Source organism: Coregonus clupeaformis, chromosome 2 (genome assembly GCF_020615455.1).
Source record: "Coregonus clupeaformis isolate EN_2021a chromosome 2, ASM2061545v1, whole genome shotgun sequence".
Classification (NCBI taxonomy): Eukaryota; Metazoa; Chordata; class Actinopteri; order Salmoniformes; family Salmonidae; genus Coregonus; species Coregonus clupeaformis.
This window is the reverse complement of record NC_059193.1, coordinates 1,666,333-1,685,106: the sequence shown is the minus strand read 5'-3', so window position 1 is coordinate 1,685,106 and position 18,774 is coordinate 1,666,333. Positions and strand designations below refer to the sequence as shown.

General features: G+C 50.1%; 1 protein-coding gene across 8 annotated transcripts in view; it reads left to right on the top strand.

Annotated features, from left to right (window-relative positions):
- Positions 1-2,775: 2,775 nt before the first annotated feature.
- The window catches only part of LOC121550000 (MICOS complex subunit MIC19), a 106,461-nt gene continuing 90,462 nt past the window's right edge, over positions 2,776-18,774 (top strand). For 4 of the 8 annotated variants that reach the window (XM_045225669.1, XM_045225668.1, XM_045225666.1 and 1 more), the window contains exons 1-2: positions 2,776-3,019; positions 16,611-17,610. In XM_045225669.1, the coding sequence (XP_045081604.1) occupies positions 2,939-3,019; positions 16,611-17,610 (1,081 nt within the window). In that variant the 5' untranslated portion in view covers positions 2,776-2,938. The remainder of the gene's footprint in view (positions 3,020-16,610; positions 17,611-18,774) is intronic. The other 4 variants (XM_045225683.1, XM_045225680.1, XM_045225671.1 and 1 more) reach the window with 4 other exon arrangements.

Genomic DNA, 18,774 nt, shown 5'->3' with positions numbered 1-18,774 from the left:
CGGCTGGACGGCTCTGGCGGGTCCCGGCTGGACGGCTCTGGCGGATCCCGGCTGGACGGCTCTGGCGGATCCCGGCTGGACGGCTCTGGCGGATCCCGGCTGGACGGCTCTGGCGGATCCCGGCTGGACGGCTCTGGCGGATCCCCGGCTGGACGGCTCTGGCGGATCCCGGCTGGACGGCTCTGGCGGATCCCGGCTGGACGGCTCTGGCGGATCCCGGCTGGACGGCTCTGGCGGATCCCGGCTGGACGGCTCTGGCGGATCCCGGCTGGGACGGCTCTGGCGGGTCCCGGCTGGACGGCTCTGGCGGGTCCCGGCTGGACGGCACTGGCGGGTCCCGGCTGGACGGCTCTGGCGGGTCCCGGCTGGACGGCTCTGGCGGATCCCGGCTGGACGGCTCTGGCGGATCCCGGCTGGACGGCTCTGGCGGATCCCGGCTGGACGGCTCTGGCGGATCCCGGCTGGCTGGCTCTGGCGGATCCCGGCTGGGACGGCTCTGGCGGATCCCCGGCTGGACGGCTCTGGCGGATCCCGGCTGGACGGCTCTGGCGGATCCCGGCTGGACGGCTCTGGCGGATCCCGGCTGGACGGCTCTGGCGGATCCCGGCTGGACGGCTCTGGCGGATCCCGGCTGGACGGCTCTGGCGGATCCCGGCTGGACGGCTCTGGCGGATCCCGACTGGACGGCTCTGGCGGATCCCGGCTGGGACGGCTCTGGCGGATCCCGGCTGGACGGCTCTGGCGGATCCTGGCTGGACGGCTCTGGCGGATCCTGGCTGGACGGCTCATGGCTGGCTAACGGATCTGGCTGCTCGTGGCTGGCTGACGGATCTGGCTGCTCGCGGCTGGCTGACGGATCTGGCTGCTCATGGCTGGCTGACGGATCTGGCTGCTCGCGGCTAGCTGACGGATCTGGCTGCTCATGGCTGGCTGACGGATCTGGCTGCTCATGGCTGGCTGACGGGTCTGGCTGCTCGCGGCTGGCTGACGGATCTGGCTGCTCATGGCTGGCTGACGGATCTGACTGCTCATGGCTGGCTGACGGATCTGGCTGCTCGTGGCTGGCTGACGGATCTGGCTGCTCGTGGCTGGCTGACGGATCTGGCTGCTCATGGCTGGCTGACGGATCTGGCTGCTCATGGCTGGCTGACGGATCTGGCTGCTCATGGCTGACTGACGGATCTGGCTGCTCATGGCTGGCTGACGGATCTGGCTGCTCATGGCTGGCTGACGGATCTGGCTGCTCGCGGCTGGCTGACGGATCTGGCTGCTCGCGGCTGGCTGACGGGTCTGGCTGCTCATGGCTGGCTGACGGATCTGGCTGCTCATGGCTGGCTGACGGATCTGGCTGCTCATGGCTGGCTGACGGATCTGGCTGCTCATGGCTGGCTGACGGATCTGGCTGCTCATGGCTGGGTGATGGTGCTGGCTGGGCGGCTAGCGGTGGAGGCGGACCCCAGCCTCGGATTGCAGTCATCACCTCCAGCAGGGCGGCTCCCATCCGCATGAGCCGCTCCTGCCCGTCACGAACCCGAGCCTCCAGTCCAGCATAGGCTGCGTCGGCTCCTGCTGATTCCATAGCAGGTGTATGATTCTGTCTGGCGGAAGGCTCTAGCGGCTCCGGTCTGGCGGACGGCTCTGAAGGAACAGGCCGGGCTGGGCTGGTGACGCACCCCGTGGGATACGTGCTAGGAGCAGGAACAGGCCGGTCCGTACCGGGAACACACACCACTGGCCTTAACTGGGGATCAGGAACGGGCCGGACCGGACTGGTAACACACTTCAGTCTCTCATGCCGTGCGACAACAACTTCCCTCCCTCTACTCGCCAATGGCTCCCGTAATCCGATAGCCTTCTCTCCACATCTCCCTGTGGCAGCCTCCTGCTGCCCAGGCGCCCTAGCCATGTGCCCCCCAAAAAAATTTTTTTGGGTTGTACTCCCGGGCTTCCAGCCTTGCCTCCGTGCTGCCTCCTCATATCGCCTCCTCTCGGCTTTAGCTGCCTCCAGCTCTTCACGAGGGAGGCGATATTCTCCCGGTTGTGCCCAAGGACCCTTACCATCCAGTATCTCCTCCCATGTCCATGAATCCTTTATGGGTGGATATAAATCCTGTGTAGGTGGATCCTGTTGCCGCTTGACACGCTGCTTGGTCCTTTTATGGTGGGTTTTTCTGTCACGATCGTCGGAAGGAGCGGACCAATACGCAGCGCGTGGAGTGAACATGATGACTTTATATATAAAGCAACCACGTAAAAACAACAAAAGACGATAGTGAAGTCCTAACGTAACAATACACTGAACTTGGAACACTGGAACAAAAACCCACAAACAAACAGTGAAACACAACAGTATATATATGGCTCCCAATCAGAGATAACGAGCCGACAGCTGACACTCGTTACCTCCGATTGGGAGTCATTGACCAATCACCACTAAACACAAACAAAATGAAACTCACCCAACCCCAACACCACCAAATGAGATACACCCTGGCTCTAACACACAGTCCTGGAGCCAGAGTGTGACACTGATTCATAATTGTAAAGTTTTAAAGACCTAATAGATATATAGCTAACCATAAAGTGTTGTATTTATTATGAGTGGTTACATAATGTATTCTTTCTTCGCCCCACCAATTATTTATTTATTTATTGTGTAATGTGTATGCATGCAAAATTGAAAGTGCACTTATACATATAATCTTTGCACCAATGAACAGCTCTGTTGCAAAAGACGTATTCGCTCCTCCAATAAACGCAGCCTTTCTTGGACAGCTGGCATACTACGGAAGTGTGTACATACGTGCTTCCAGTGGCGTGCGGCCCTGTAGCTCCCTGTCCCCGGTGTACTACTTGAGCATTTTGCCTAAAAACAGGTGGATGACAACAATTTCCATTGCATGCAGTAAGGTATCACTTTCGCTGATTGTAGTCCGAGATGGGAGCGAACAATAGCACGCGCCGGGTGTCCTTTGAGTCGGATGAAAATGACAACATCACAGTTGTGAAGGGCATAAGGGTGAGTGCTGAAAGGATAACAACAATTAAGTATTGAAGCGAGTTGAAAATGATAGGAACTACTGTTGACTGCATTATTATATCCTTATTACCAAACAAATAGGCAATGTTATGCCAGAGTAACGTTTGTTATGGTAGCTAGCATAACTAGGCTAGCTAGCTAACTTGCTGTCAGTTTGATACTGACGTTTATGCAATGGCCTCGCGTGGTCTAAATTATGAATGAATAGATACAGCTAGGCCTAGTTCGTAGTAATTACATTGTGTATAATAGATCATACTTTTATTTTATGACCTTGTAATTAACATTACAGTTTAGTCCATTTTGCACCATTAAATCCATGTCATGTAAAACACGTGTCGTCTACTTTCCCTCTGACGTGTAAGCTTATAAGTGGTTTAACTGTTGCAGATGGTCCCTGCGTGCCAATTGAAGTTAAATATAGGTTGAGGCTTTAGTTTAGTTTCAAGTTAAGACTAGTTGGCACGAAAATGCCCATTGTGAAGCACCTTGTTGCTAGAAGACTCAAGCCAATGTTTCTTGTTTACATAGAAGAATCAGCTGGTGTGTGGTTCTATATCGTGGAGCTCCGCCCCATAGGGGAGCTCTGCTCCTAGTGGTTTACCCTCTGCCCTAAGGCAGCAACAGCCTGAGACAAAATTATGCACACACCTGCAGCCAATAGGAGCACAGGTGTCCCTATAAGAGGGGATGCCTCCCCTCAATCAGCCTCCCTTTTTCTTCAGCGACTGGATGACTAGACTGAAGAGCCAAGAAGAGACAAAGCACGAAGACTCAGGACGAAAAACGCCGTTGATATTCCAGTCATCAACGTCGTCTAAATGAGCACACCGGGAGATTTTCCACCCCCAAAAGCTCTTTTCAGAGCTCAGTGCAGATGCACTTCCATGGCGGCCGGTGACCACCACGACCTGTGTTTCGTGTGTTTGGGATCCCAGCATGCCAAGGAAGGCGTCTGCAGTCCCCCGAATTGCGCCTCCTGCGCCCTCCTTTCTTTAAAGGAGAGGAAGCAGCGTTGGGCGTTTTTCAGGGAGGACATCCCCCTTGAGGACGTGCTGTCGATACTAGCCTCTGCTTCAGAGGCGTCGTCCGACGGTGCAGACTCGGGGGAAGATAGGGACTTTGAGGAGGGGTCTGGCATTCCAATGGAACAGTCGGACCCCATCCCTCATATTTTCAAGCCCCCCTTTCCTTTGGAGAGCGAGAGGGCTTGTAGTCCCTATAGCGAAGGGGATACGAGCTCTGAGAGATCAGAAGCTCTCTCTTTCGCTGCAGCCTCTCTGAGAGCGGATTTTCCGGGTCTCATTGAGAGAGCTGCGCAACGTCTGGAGATAGGGCTGCCCCCTCTTCCCTCCGCACCGGAGGTTGATATGATGGAGGGCGGTCCTTATTCCAGGCCAAGGAAGGCGGCAGAGCCAGTGGCTCCTGCCATGCCTTCTTTGGCTAGGTACGTTGAGGGCTCGTGGGAGGCACCTTTAGCGGGAGGCACCTTTAACCTCTCTTCCTTACCACTCTAAGAGCCGTTCAGCCCACCGAGGGTGCGTTGCTGAACAGGCACTTTGAGGTCTTATGGATACCTACTCTATCAGGTCGTCACATCACACTTCACGTATAAGAAGTGCTTTACATAGAAGGCAGCAGTCCCGGTCAGATTCTGACATGAGGACGCAGCCGCTATTTGGGGATGGCGCACTAGCACAGACTAAGGTCTCCGCTAGTACGAGCCAGACCCATGCTTCGTTCACGGAGGGCCCGATTACCCCGGTCACGAAGGTGTCCAGAGTATCGGCGCCCCCAGGCATTGTAACACAGCACCTATCTGGGGACGGCGCATTATCGTAGACCAAGGTCTCGGCTAATGCGATTCAGACCCATGCTACGTTCACGGAGGGCCGGATTACTAGGGTTATGGGTATAACCAAAGTATCAGCTCCCCTGACAGAACGAGCCAGTACTCACCACACTGAGCGTGAATCAACCCACCAGGGGTGCAGAGTTGAACACACACAGAAGGTGAAAGTTAAGAAGGTATCAAGGCGCCGCCTTGTTTTACCTCATTGAGACCTCATACTACAGACTTCTAGGAGTACTGTAGTGAAGGGCTCTGATAGCGAATTGCAGTCACCTAAGATGACGCAATCGCTTGCTGGGGATGGTGCCCTGCCGCAGGCTGTGACCTCGGTCAGCGCAATTCAGACCCGCGATGCGTTCAAGGAGGGCAGGAATACGACGGTTACGGGTTTAAACGACGTCCCTGCTCCTCTTTCTTTCTCAGAACGCATTGATGGTTCCTCTCCCTTTCACGGGAGGCCCACCTTGGGCTGTTCCACTACTTCAATGTTGGGGAACAGTGGCGGTAAGGGCCATAGAGGAATACAGGTCCTTCCTACTGGATGCACCACAGCTTCGTGCTCAGCCACTTTCTCTGCATTGCTGGCAGTGGCGAAGAAGCTGCACCCTCTCACACTGGCTAGAACAGACGTTGCAGAAGGGTTATGCCCTCCAATTCCACCGGACCCCACCCCCGTTCAGGGGAGTGGTGGAGACGGTGATGAAAACGCCAGACAAAGTGGCCGCTCTGATGACAGAGATTACGGAACTTTTGGCGAAGGAGGCGGTGACGGTAGTTCCCCGGGAGCAAAGGAACAAAGGGCTATATTCGCCTTATTTCGTAGTGCCCAAAAAGACTGGGGGAGTGAGGCCGATTTTGGACTTACGCATTCTCAACGAGAGCATAACCAAACGGCCCTTCCGAATGCTAACGACAAAACGTCTGCTGGAATGTGTCCAGAGAGGAGACTTTTGTACGAGCATAGACCTAAAGGACGCGTACTTTCATGTGCCGGTTTAGCCGCGTCACAGGAAGTTTCTGCGGTTCGCATTTCAAGGGGTGGCGTACGAATACACGAGGATGCCATTTGGGTACGCCCTGGCACCTCGCACATTTTCCAAGTGTGTGGAGGCGGCATTGGAACCGTTGCGTCATCAGGGAATACGGCTACTAGCCTACCTGGACGATCTACTGGTTCTCGCCCCGTCAGCAGAGCTGGCGATCACTCACACAACACAGACAGTGATGCATCTCACAAGTCTGGGGTTTGCTGTGAATTGGAAAAAGAGCGCGCCCTGGCCCACTCATCAGATTGTCTACCTGGGGATACAGCTAGACACTGGGAGGATGAGGGCTCGAATTTCGGACCCCCGAAGGGTAGCATTGTTGCTAGCCCTGAGGAAGTGTCGTCCGAATCACACGGTGACGGCGCTGTCGATCATGTCACTTTTGGGTCTCATGTCGTCAGCCCACTCTGTGGTTCCGCTGGGACTCCTGCATATGCGCAGGATGCAGCGATGGTTCGCCCAACTAAGACTAGACCCATTGCGTCAACGTCATCGGTTGGTGGTGGTTCCCCTCTCGCTCAGTGCAGATCTGAACTATTGGAGAAACCCGCGCGTTCTCACGCACGGAGTCCCGATAGGAAAGGTGTCCTCTCACATCCCAGTATTCACGGATGCGTCCCTGACGGGATGGGGAGGGACATGTCAGACCCAAGCGATAGGAGGTGTGTGGGCTCAATCAGGTCGTCATATCAACCTCTTGGAGTTGGAAACGGTTCGACTGGTTCTGACCCACTTCGCGTCTACCCTTCGGGGTCGCGATGTGCTGGTCTGGTCAGACAACCGGACCACAGTAGCTCACATAAATCGCCAGGGAGGAGTCAGGTCTCCTGCTCTCCATCGGGCGGCAGAGGAATTGTGGCTGTGGGCTCACGAGCACCTTCGCTCATTGAGAGCAGCACACATTCCGGGCTACTTGAACGTAGGAGCAGACCTCATGTCAAGAGGGGGTCCTCGAGACGACGAGTGGTGTCTGCATCCGGACATTGTTCTCCAGATTTGGGGACAATTCGGGAGAGCCGAGGTGGACCTATTCGCGTCACGCGTGAACGCGCAATGTCCTCTGTGGTTCTCTCTGAGGGAACAGGACGAACCGCCACTGGGAAGGGACGCCTTTGCGCACCAACCGTGGCCGAGAGTTCTCCTGTATGCATTCCCTCCGCTGTCCTGCATTCTCCCACTGCTAGCCAGGGTGAGGTCAGGGGGGCTGTCAGTGATACTGATAGCGCCCGATCGCCCGGGGGCTCCTTGGTTTGCGGAGATGAGTCAGATGTTGATTGCGCCACCTTGGCCAATTCCACATCGACGGGACGCGTTGTCTCAGGCGGAAGGCACGATAGGGAAGTTGCCCATAATCGGCCAACCACTGAAGGCCTGGCTGCTGAGAGGGACAGGCTAGAGCGCCGTGGGTTATCTGATGCAGTGATCAGGACCATACAGGGTTCACGTGCCAGTTCCACTTCTAAGATGTATGCCAGTAGATGGAACGTGTTTTCACGATGGTGTGTTACACAAGGTGTAGACCCCATGAGCTGTCAGGTGGAGAGTGTTCTCTCTTTTCTACAGCTCATGTTTGATAAGCAAAAATCGCCTGCCACTATTAGGGTGTTTGCAGCAGCGATTTCAGCTTGTCATGAGGGGTTTGGCAGAGACAATGTCTTTAGCCACCCTCTAGTGAAACGCTTCCTATTAGGAACGCGGCGACTTAGGCCAACACCTAGAGTCACGCTTCCTCAGTGGGATTTGGCTTTGGTACTCGAGCGCTATGTAAGTCGCCGTTCGAGCCATTGAATCAAATACCCCTCAAGATGCTGTCTATTAAGACAGCACTGTTGCTCGCTTTGACTACAGCTAAGCGGGTCAGTGATTTGTGCTCTTTCGACGAGACCTGACTGCTTGGCCATCAATGGTGACCTGAGCAGAGCAGTGTTACGTCCTAACCCGGCATTTGTGCCGAAGGTTATTAAGAGTTCATATAGGTCACAGACCGTGGAGCTGTGGGCTTTTTCTCCTCCTCCTGTCACGAACCGGCTCAAGTTCGTAACAAAAGGGAGACACGTGGAGACAAGGAGTACTCAAAGTATATATTTATTAATTAAAGTAAACTAAATCAAATAACAATGGTGTGTGTAATCAGTAATCAGTAGTGTACGTGAGTGTTTGCATGCATAAATGTAATATGGAAAAGTGTTGAAAAGTGCCAAAGCAAACAACCCAAAAAAGGCCTCAAAAATATCACAACCAAGATCAAAGTAACTGCCTGGAGAGAGTCTCCCTAATGAATGTGGAAGAGGTCCATTTATCCTGGGACACACCCGGCCCAGGTGTTTCCCATGTAGCTGACGACCCTCCCAACTCCGCCCACCGGCATCCTAACAAGGAAACAAGAACAAAGAGAGAATACGGCAGACAGAGTGGGAGGGTCGTCACACCCCCCCCCCATAAGACCGGGGACCAACAAGGACCCCGGACCAACGTACCAGCCCCTGCGTCCCAAACCGACAAATTGTACATGTTCACACCTCCACTTGCCCCACCCATCATCCTCCTCTCCAGACCTCAGCAACCTTTACACAGGAAGCAACCTTTAAGAGGAAAGAAGAACACAAGACTAGGAGGGGACAAACAGGAAAGATAGAACATGACAAAATCAAACAATGGTCGGTCACATCAATATTCATGAACAGGGCGCACGTCACCCTGCCCAACCACCTTTCCAAGGTATACAACAGTCGCCTGAGCAAACTCACATTCAGCCAAATTCATCGTGAGGCGACCCGCAGCCAGACGTCCGAACAAGGCCTGAATACGGGACAGATGCTCCTCCCAAGCATCTGCATATATCACTACATCGTCCAGATAAACAGCGCAACCGGCCAGACCAGAGACAACCCTGTTCATAAATCGCTGAAAAGTGGCAGGCGACATTACGCAGTCCGAAACTCATAACCGAATACGAGTACAGACCAAAAGGTGTAATAAAGGCAGAGATTTCACGTGCCCTACTCATCAGTGGCACCTGCCAATACCCCTTTAACAGGTCAAATTTGCTCACAAACGTAGCTGCGCCCGACTTGACCAACGCAGTCCTCCATCCGAGGAAGAGGAAATGAATCCGGCCCAGTGACATCGTTTACCTTACGGTAGTCCGTACAAAATCTATTTGTTCCATCCGATTTACTGCCCAAGATACAGGGAGAAGCCCAACTGGAGAAAGAAGGATCTGCTATTTTACTCTCCAGCATGTACCTGACCTCAGCATCCAGACAACGCAGTTTCTCTGAAGAAATTCTATAGAACCGTTGACGAATGGGGTCAGCATCTCCAATGTCAATATCATGTTCTATTAAGTTTGTACGTGTAGGTGTATCCGAAAACAACCCTGGAAATCTCCGAATCAAACCAACCCTCTCTTTCCGCTCATCAACAGGTAGATGAGTAAGAAGGCTATCTACAATCTCCAGTGTCTCTGAATTTTTCAATCTACCCTGCAGTATGCAATCGTCAGGACCAGAAACATCTTCCTGCTCCTGCACAGACCTAGCATGACCAGAACTCAGGGAATAAACAATATCAGCCAAAAGAACAGCCTTACCGTCCTCTGTAGACTCCCCCTGTTCAGTCTCAGAGGAACGTGCATAATAGGGTTTTAACAAATTTACATGGCACAGTTGGTGTGCTTTCCTCCGTTCTGGAGTGGCAACTAGATAATTTTGCTCAGTGTACTGGCGCACCACTGTATATGAACCTTGAAACTTGGCTTGAAAAGGAGAACCAACAATTGGCAGCAGAGCCAGAACCTGATCACCTGGACTAAAGTGATGAGGCTCAGCTCGGCGATCATATATGCTCTTCATCCTGTCCTGTGAAGATGATAGCTCCTCTTTAGCCATTTCACCAGCGGCATACAAGCGTCGCCGAAAATCACCCACATATGATAACAGGGACTGAGGAGGCTCGGGAGACTTCCAGTCATCCTGGAGAACAGATAAAAGCCCACGCACCCGATGTCCAAACACTAGGTCATTTGGGCTAAAACCCGTGCTCTCCTGTGAAACCTCCCTAGCAGCTAGCAGTAACCAAGGCAACCCCTCCTCCCAATCCTTATCCATCTCAGTACAATAAGCTCTCAACAAAGACTTAAGTGTTTGATGGAAACGTTCCAGTGCTCCTTGACTTTGGGCATGATAAGCGCTAGACAAGTTGTGTTTAATATGGAGTTGTTGGAGAACCTGTCCAAAGAGATTAGAGGTGAAATTAGATCCTTGATCACTTTGAATGACCTTAGGGATTCCAAACAGTGAGAGAAACTGAGTCAAAGCTTTTAACACAGCCTTAGTCGTGATAGACCGGAGAGGGTAGGCAACAGGAAACCTAGTGGTCTGACACATCACAGTCAACAAATAATTACTACCCTTTCTAGAACGAGGCAGAGGACCAACACAGTCAATAATCAAATACTCAAAAGGTTCACTGAGTACAGGAATAGGGAACAGTGGTACCGGCTTAATAGCTTGATTAGGTTTACCAGTTAATTGACAGGTGTGACAAGTTTTGATGAAATCAGAAACATCCCTCTTTAATCTTGGCCAAAAAAATGTCGTAATATGCGATTGTAGGTTTTTCTCACACCCATATGCCCAGCAACGTCGTTGTGAGAAGTTGTCAGCACCAACTCACGAAGCCTAACTGGTACCACAACCTGACTAATCGCCTCCCCCAGAAAACAACTACCATGAGACATCCACTTCCTCATCAGGACCTCCTCTTGGAGAAAATAGCCCTGTGCGACATCTCCCAACTGTTCTACAGGCACAATTTGGTCCCGCAACTCTTCTAATGTAGGGTCAGCCCGTTGCGCCTCGATTAAATCGGAGCGGGATACGGATAACGGGATAACAGGGAAAACAGTAACAGACTTCTTTATGGTATTCTCGTTAGCCAGTTCCGTGACCAAGTCATCAGGGATCATAGAACGCGTCACTGCACACGCAGAAAACACCTCTGGGAAATTCTGCGCACTCTCATCAGGAATCCCTACAATTGAAGGCTTAGTAGAAACCGCTAAAGATGGAAACACGATAGGCCACACACGCTCCCCGGCCAAGTTATTTCCAAGGATCACGTCAACACCCTCAATAGGCAATGAAGGACGCACCCCCACAACAACCTCACCTTTCACCAGTCCACAATCCAACATCAGTTTATGCAATGGAACTGACAGAGTGTTCAAACCTATTCCCCTAATTAGAACACTATTCCCCCGAATCAGTCTCCGCAGAGAAGGGTAACACAGATTCCAACACAAATGATTCAGAGGCACCTGTATCTCTTAGGATCTTTACTGGCACTAGGTTCTTACTTCCTACCATAGACACAAAACCCTCCGTAACAAAAAGGTAAATAGTCGGGATCAATATAGCCCTTCACATGGCTCTGAGCATGAGACAATGCGTCAGGAGTGAACTGATGTGGAACAGGCGCTGCTAACGCTATAGGCCTCGATTTACCATAAGCACCTGTACTGAATTTACCCCTAGACCTAAGAATCGGACATTCATTTTTCCAATGACCTAATTCTCGACAGTAGTGACACTCTTGACCAAAGTCAGTTTTACCACGGGTATCAGGCTCAACCCCAGTTGAATGAAACTCTGCCCGGGAACCGAAGTATCTCGGCGAGCGAGGCCCAAATCTCTGCAAACACCCCCACTCACTCCGAATACGGGGTTCTGCAAAAAAATGTGTGTGAGTCAACACATATTCATCTGCCAAAACCGCAGCTTCAGCGACAGTCTTTATTTTTCGTTCGTTAATGTACGTCGCTATACGATCAGGGATTGTGTCCTTAAATTGTTCTAACATAATCAGATCACACAGCCCTTGGAAAGTCATAACTGCAGAGGCGGAACACCAGCGATTGAACTGTGAAGATAATATTCGCGCAAACTCAACATGAGTCTGCTGATCATCCCTTTTTAAAGTTCTAAATCGTTGGCGGTAAGCCTCAGGGACCAATTCATAACTCTGTAACACAGCCGTTTTAACCTTCTCATAACTAACACTGTCTGCTACACTAAGAGCTGAATATGCTTCTTGCGCTTTACCAGTCAGCACACACTGCAACATCAAAGTGCGATCAGAATCAGGCCAACTCCTAGCGTCAGCAACACGCTCAAACAACGAAAAGAATGTCTCCGGGTCCTTTTCATTAAACTGGGGCAACAACCGTAAATTCCCAACAATATCAAATGTGTCTGGATTACGACCAAAAGAGGAACGACACCTAGGTAACTCTGGGTCACCTTCCCAGAGCAAACTCTCCCCTGAGAGCTTTCCTTCCCTAACCAACTCTAGTCGCTCTTGTTGCAGCTTGATTTTAGCACGCTCCATATCCTGTTTAAATTCCAATTCCCTTTCATATTTTACACGATCATGCTCCATTTTAGCTTGTTCATGCTCCATTTTAGCTTGTTCATGCTCTAGCTGTAACAGAAGCAGTTCCTTCTGCTGTTCAAAAAGAAGACTACTATGACTAACCGATGGAGCGGTCATTGTAACATATCGGGGAGACAACGTGTCCTCAGCAGAGGCTGCCCCAGTGGTAACATCCAGAATACCACTCTCCATCAAATTGGCCTTCAATATTAACCTAATAGAATTTTTTTAGACGTTTATCACTAATTTCAACCTTGTAGTGTTCAGCAACCTTCAACAGCTGTTCTTTAGTACATAATTCTAACAGTTCTTCTGATGGAAAGCGAATGAACTCGTCTACATTAGACGCCATAATCAGGGAAAAAAAATTTAAATATATATATATCATAATAATCTTTCTCAACCCCTCTGCTGAGCACACCAGACACAAGAGAAATACAATCACACCGAGCACCACAGAAAAGAGCTGGGATATGGAGCTTCCCCAAAACCTACAATAACTCAACCCTAGTCTTCGTGCAGATTTGCGGTGGGTAATTACGCACTGTAGCCCGCTGGCAAGGAATTAAACCCCCAGCACGCTGGTAGATTTCCCCAAGCCACGGATGTGCCCCGAGACAACTGCTCAGTCCACTGACACCACACAAAAATAACAAACATTTAACCATGCCCAACGTATCCCAAAACAAAACACGTCACTAAGCCTATCAGGGGAAAAAAGCTATAGCTCCGGGTAGCAAATGTCACTACCCTACCCAATCTCCCACTGAGGTACACAGCCGATTGTACTCACCTCAGACCGATGTCCCAACAGCGAGTAGAGCAAGAGTTTCCAGGCTGGGCAGGGACTGGAAACTAACCAATGTACTCTCTCCAACGCAGTACAAAACCCAAAGGCAACCAATACTGGCCTATCAAACTCAAACAAACTAACAAAATTTACAAAGAAAAACCCTACAGAATTGGACATTAACTCCACGTTCTCCCAAACACAACCAGTTCAAAATCCCGGACGAGCCCCCACTTGTCACGAACCGGCTCAAGTTCGTAACAAAAAGGGGAGACACGTGGAGACAAGGAGTACTCAAAGTATATATTTATTAATTAAAGTAAACTAAATCAAATAACAATGGTGTGTGTAATCAGTAATCAGTAGTGTACGTGAGTGTTTGCATGCATAAATGTAATATGGAAAAGTGTTGAAAAGTGCCAAAGCAAACAACCCAAAAAGGCCTCAAAAATATCACAACCAAGATCAAAGTAACTGCCTGGAGAGAGTCTCCCTAATGAATGTGGAAGAGGTCCATTTATCCTGGGACACACCCGGCCCAGGTGTTTCCCATGTAGCTGACGACCCTCCCAACTCCGCCCACCGGCATCCTAACAAGGAAACAAGAACAAAGAGAGAATACGGCAGACAGAGTGGGAGGGTCGTCACACTCCTCATAGAGAAAGGAGTGAGGAGAAGCTCCATCGCCTGTGCCCGGTACGCGCTTTGGCGTGTTAAGTTGAGCGCACAGCAGCGATTAGGTCATCGCCTCAGTTGTTTGTGTGTCACGGTGCGGCTGCACTAGGTAGACCACTTTCAAAACAGCGGTTGTCTCACTGGCTTTGTGAAGGCATTGAGACAGCTTATGAGGCAGCGGGGCGGCAATTGCCTCAGGGTATCAGAGCTCACTCCACTCGTGGGGTAGCGGCTTCTACTGCCCTTTTCAGAGGAACAGGGGTAGAGGATATCTGTAGAGCAGCATCGTGGTCGACGCCCGTCTCCATTTATCCGTTTCTATCTCTTAGATATGTCTTCTAACTCTCTGGCTCGATCTGTACTCAGCGTGGCTGAAGGGAGATCTTGAGCAAGAAAAGAGAGGAGAAGCAGGACTGTGGACACAGGTTTCCATCAGGTCCGCTTTGGTTAGGAAGACGTGTTTTTGGACAGATGTGTTTTCTAACTCTTTGGCTCGGTCTGTACTCAGCATAGCTGAAGGGAGATCTTGAGCTAGGAAGAGAGGAAAAAGCAGGACTATGGACAAGGTTTCCATCAGGTCCGCTTTGGATAAGAAAACATATTTTGTAGCATGACTCCTGACTGACAGGTTCAGTACAGTAGAAGCATGCGTTGATTGACAGAATGTGAGGTCATCTATCTGCTTGTTCAGTTTAGTATGACCCATGTTTTGTTCCTGCACACTAATCTCTGGGATTCCATTGAGTGAGTGAGGCGGTCTACCGCGTTCACAAATGTAGAGTGACATTTGGTGTCATTCCATTAGTGGTTGGTAGTGTTTTCACAGGATATTGAGGCACATCTATCTGCTAGTACAGATTAGTATGGCTTCTATTCTGGTGATCTGCCCACTAGTCATTGGCATTGCCATTGGACTAGGTGGGGCGGGTCTTTAACCGATGACGCGGTATATTGTGACGCCCGTAGGGTTTTTTAGTTGCAGTACTGCGGGACTTGGTTGCAGCCATTGCCAGGCCTGACCTTTTCGTTTCGATGGGAAGTGTTAGGCTCGGCAGGGAGTACATTTTGGAGCGCTACGCTCCGCCTTAAACCACTAGGAGCAGAGCTCCCCTATGGGGCGGAGCTCCACGATATAGAACGATTAGTTACCGGAGTGTAACTCCAGTTCTATGAGTGGGGCGGAGCTCCACGATATAGAACGATTAGTTACCGGAGTGTAACTCCAGTTCTATGAGTGGAGCGGAGCCCCATAGGACTTAAGGCCCTGCCGACCCTCTCTAGTCTCGCTGAAGATAAATATCTCGGGAGGCTGATTGAGGGGAGGCATCCCCTCTTATAGGGACACCTGTGCTCCTATTGGCTGCAGGTGTGTGCATAATTTTGTCTCAGGCTGTTGCTGCCTTAGGGCAGAGGGTAAACCACTAGGAGCAGAGCTCCCCTATGGGGCTCCGCTCCACTCATAGAACTGGAGTTACACTCCGGTAACTAATCGTTGTTTTCCTTCTGAATTCTTGCCACGTGTGTTTGTACAGATCAATAAACAAAACACACCTTGCAGTTGTAGCTAGTACACCCACATAGCACAGCCAGTGTTATACATTGGAAGTATGTAATATAGCCTAGGCCTAGAGCATGAAAACTCTAGGCAGCATTCTGCCTTCGCTCTACAGTTTTCAGCCATAAGCTTCGCCCACCACTACCTGATGTAAACTACAATCAAGACGCTGTTTTAACATTTAGAAACGTCAATAATCATTGCTTGTGATACGGCGTTAGAAACATATGTCCCTTATCTTTTATCAGCGAGAAAGAATCCGTCAAATAGAAAATATACACTTACTGTAGCAGTTACAGATCCATACAGCTATGGGTGCCGCCATCCGACGAAACTACACTTATTGAGTTATGCTGACACACAGGTGTTTAGAGCATGCTAGATAGCTAATTAGCACAGGTGGTCGGTAAACAAGTGCTGTAACATGGAGATATGGCCGTGTGGGAACCCTAACCATATGAAGGTGTGTCAATTTAAGCTTCTGTTTTTTAAAAATTATTTATTGCTGATATGAAAGATAAGGTCATTATGCTTCCAAAACTGTACAGCAAGCAACGCGTGTTAATGTTCAGATTGAGCGCTGGGGCTCTTAACAAAACACCCCCTACAGAAGATTCCTTCATCCAATGACTCTTGTGTGTAATGTAATGGAACTGAGAGGCATGATCAAGTGCTAGCCTAGCTAATGTTATTGCTCAAGTGGGTCACCATTGCATTCTATTCTGACTGTATTTGAAAAGATTAGGATTGATTGTGTTAAAAGATGAGTTTGATGAAAATTGGGTAATGTTTTGTAATGGCATGAGCTGTCACTTGTCCAAGGGAGCAAGGGAAGACTACTACACTAGAGACTCAGGCCAGAGTTTCCCCTTGGATTTTTTTCAACAGGGGGTGGGGGACTAGCTTATTATTTTATTTTTTTGCAGTGGTGTACACAATTTAACAGCGGTGGTGTGCCACTTCTAAATACATATAGGGAAAACACTGCTCAGGCTATTGTGATAGAGCTAGTGCACCTAGAGTTGATTAAGTAGGCTAACATTGGTTGAGGCTGAGCCTGAGACTTGAAAAGTATATTGTGAGAACTTGCCTTTCGACTTTGAGTGTAGTGCAGTTGAAGTGTTTAGTGTTGTTCAGATCTGGTGTCCTTGTTAGTTGTGCTTTTTTTTTCTCCCGTTGGTTTTCTCTCACATATTGCTCTTCTCTCTCTTCTGCAGCTCTCTGAGAATGTCATCAACCGAATGAGGGAGCCCATAGCCCCCCTTCTTCCCCCCTCCCTTCCACAGGTCCCACCCACTGTTGCTGCTCCCTCCCCCCTCATCATTCCAGTGCCTCCCCTCAGACCCCCCTTCGATCCCATCACCTCGCTTCCACCCAGAGAACCCATCGCACTACCACCACCACCTCCTGCACCTGTCACTGAAGTAGTGGCTCCACCCCCACCCCCCATGGAACAGGTAGCAGCTCTGACCATCATTGACATGGTGATCCCGCCTCCTCCCCTAGCTGCTTTAAAGCCTGTGGCGCCCCCCCCGCCACCTGCAGCTGTTGAGCCGGTAACCCTCCCACTGCCGGTTCAACCCCTGGCCCCCATCCCTGATCCCACTCCTGTTCCCGCTCCTGTTGCTGTGGAACCCATTACCATCCCTGCACCACCTCCTCCTGTAATCAAACCTGTTGCTGCTCCTCCTGTAATCAAACCCGTTGCTGCTCCTCCTGTAATCGAACCCATTGCTGCTCCTCCTGTAATCGAACCCATTGCTGCTCCTCCTGTAATCGAACCCATTGCTGCTCCTCCTGTAATCGAACCCATTGCTGCTCCTCCTGTAATTGAACCCATTGCTTCTCCTCCTGTAATCAAACCCATTGCTGCTCCTCCTGTAATTGAGCTTATTGCACCTCCTCCCATAAGTGAGGCCATTGCACCCCCTCCCGTAATTGAGCTTATTGCACCTCCTCCCCTTTCCTCTGCATTGGCGTCCATCTCCTCCTCCCCTGCTGTTGAGTCTGCTCCTCCTCCAATGGAAGCTTTCTCCCTGCAGCCTGCAGTCGAACCCATCACTCCGCCTCCTCCCCCAGCTGAATTCATTGCTCCGCCCACTTGTGAACCCACTGCCCCTCCTCCTCAGCTCCCAGTGGAAGTTGTTGCCCCTCCTCCTCCCGCCCCAGAGCCAGAACCAGTGGCTGCAGCACCTCCACCACCATCACCACCTGCAGGTGAGTTCTACTATACTGTACAGCCATAAAGGTTTACTTTCTGTGTTTACAAACATTGCCGCACAAGGGAGATGCGCGCAAGTTGGTGGCAGAACAAGGGGGAGTTCTTATAGAACGGCAGCAAAAAAATACTCTATTTACATGTTGCTTATGAGTGCATTTCACACTACTTTTGGATTATAATTGGATTTTAAGGCTCATATGAATGTCCTGCCTACTATAATGTTTGTGTCATCATCGCAAATCAACTGCATTATACTTAAAAAACACTTCAACCAGTAAAATGGCTCTTTGGCTAGCTTTTGCTACAGCCTATATCAATGATTATTAGCATTCTAGCTAACAACTGCTGCATCCAAAAATAGTTATTTTGTAAAGATCACAAGCAAATATAATCTTAGTGACTGTTCAAGCAAGAATGAAATCATCATTATAAGAGTATGAGAAGCCACTTTGTTTTGTTTAGAAGTAATACAAACGTAAATCAAGGCTATGTTGAATGGGCGCAGATGTCGAAGGCTTTCTTACTGCTGCCAAGAGTTGCGCGCATCTGTGCGTGACGTCAGTGTGTCGTGTACTGGAAAAGGGTCTATAGCGTACAGCCATAAGTGTCTCGGTGGCAGCATGCTCACATGACATGCATTCATTCACACCAATCAAACTGTCAATGAGACTGTCAAATAATTTACTGGTTCAGTTGGATTATTGCACTGTGTGCTGGTATTTGGCCACCTCGTAACTAATTCAGAGGTGGTCAATCGTACTGCTGCCTCCACTTCCTCTGAAATTAGCTAAAGTGTTTTTGGCTTAAATCGACATGTTCACACAGTAGGTCACAGTCATGACCCCAGGCATCACACTGTTCAGTGGGTTAGAAGTCAAGCTTTTCGGTGATCATTTGTGAATATTGACCTTACTTTTAAGTCAGCCCACGCTTACAACACAAACATTCCTTCCCCTCTGATTGTAATTAGTCTTAGTTCTCAGGATCCTGCTCACAGTGGCCTCTGGTATTATGATTCATTGGCATCGCCAAAGTGCTAATGAAACCATTAATTCTTACTTGTAATAAAGTTAATGAATTGATGCCGCAATTAGGGCCATTTCCTATATTTTATCCCACTTGGCAGCTGAAACGATTGCCCTTTTTCCTACTTTTTGTCG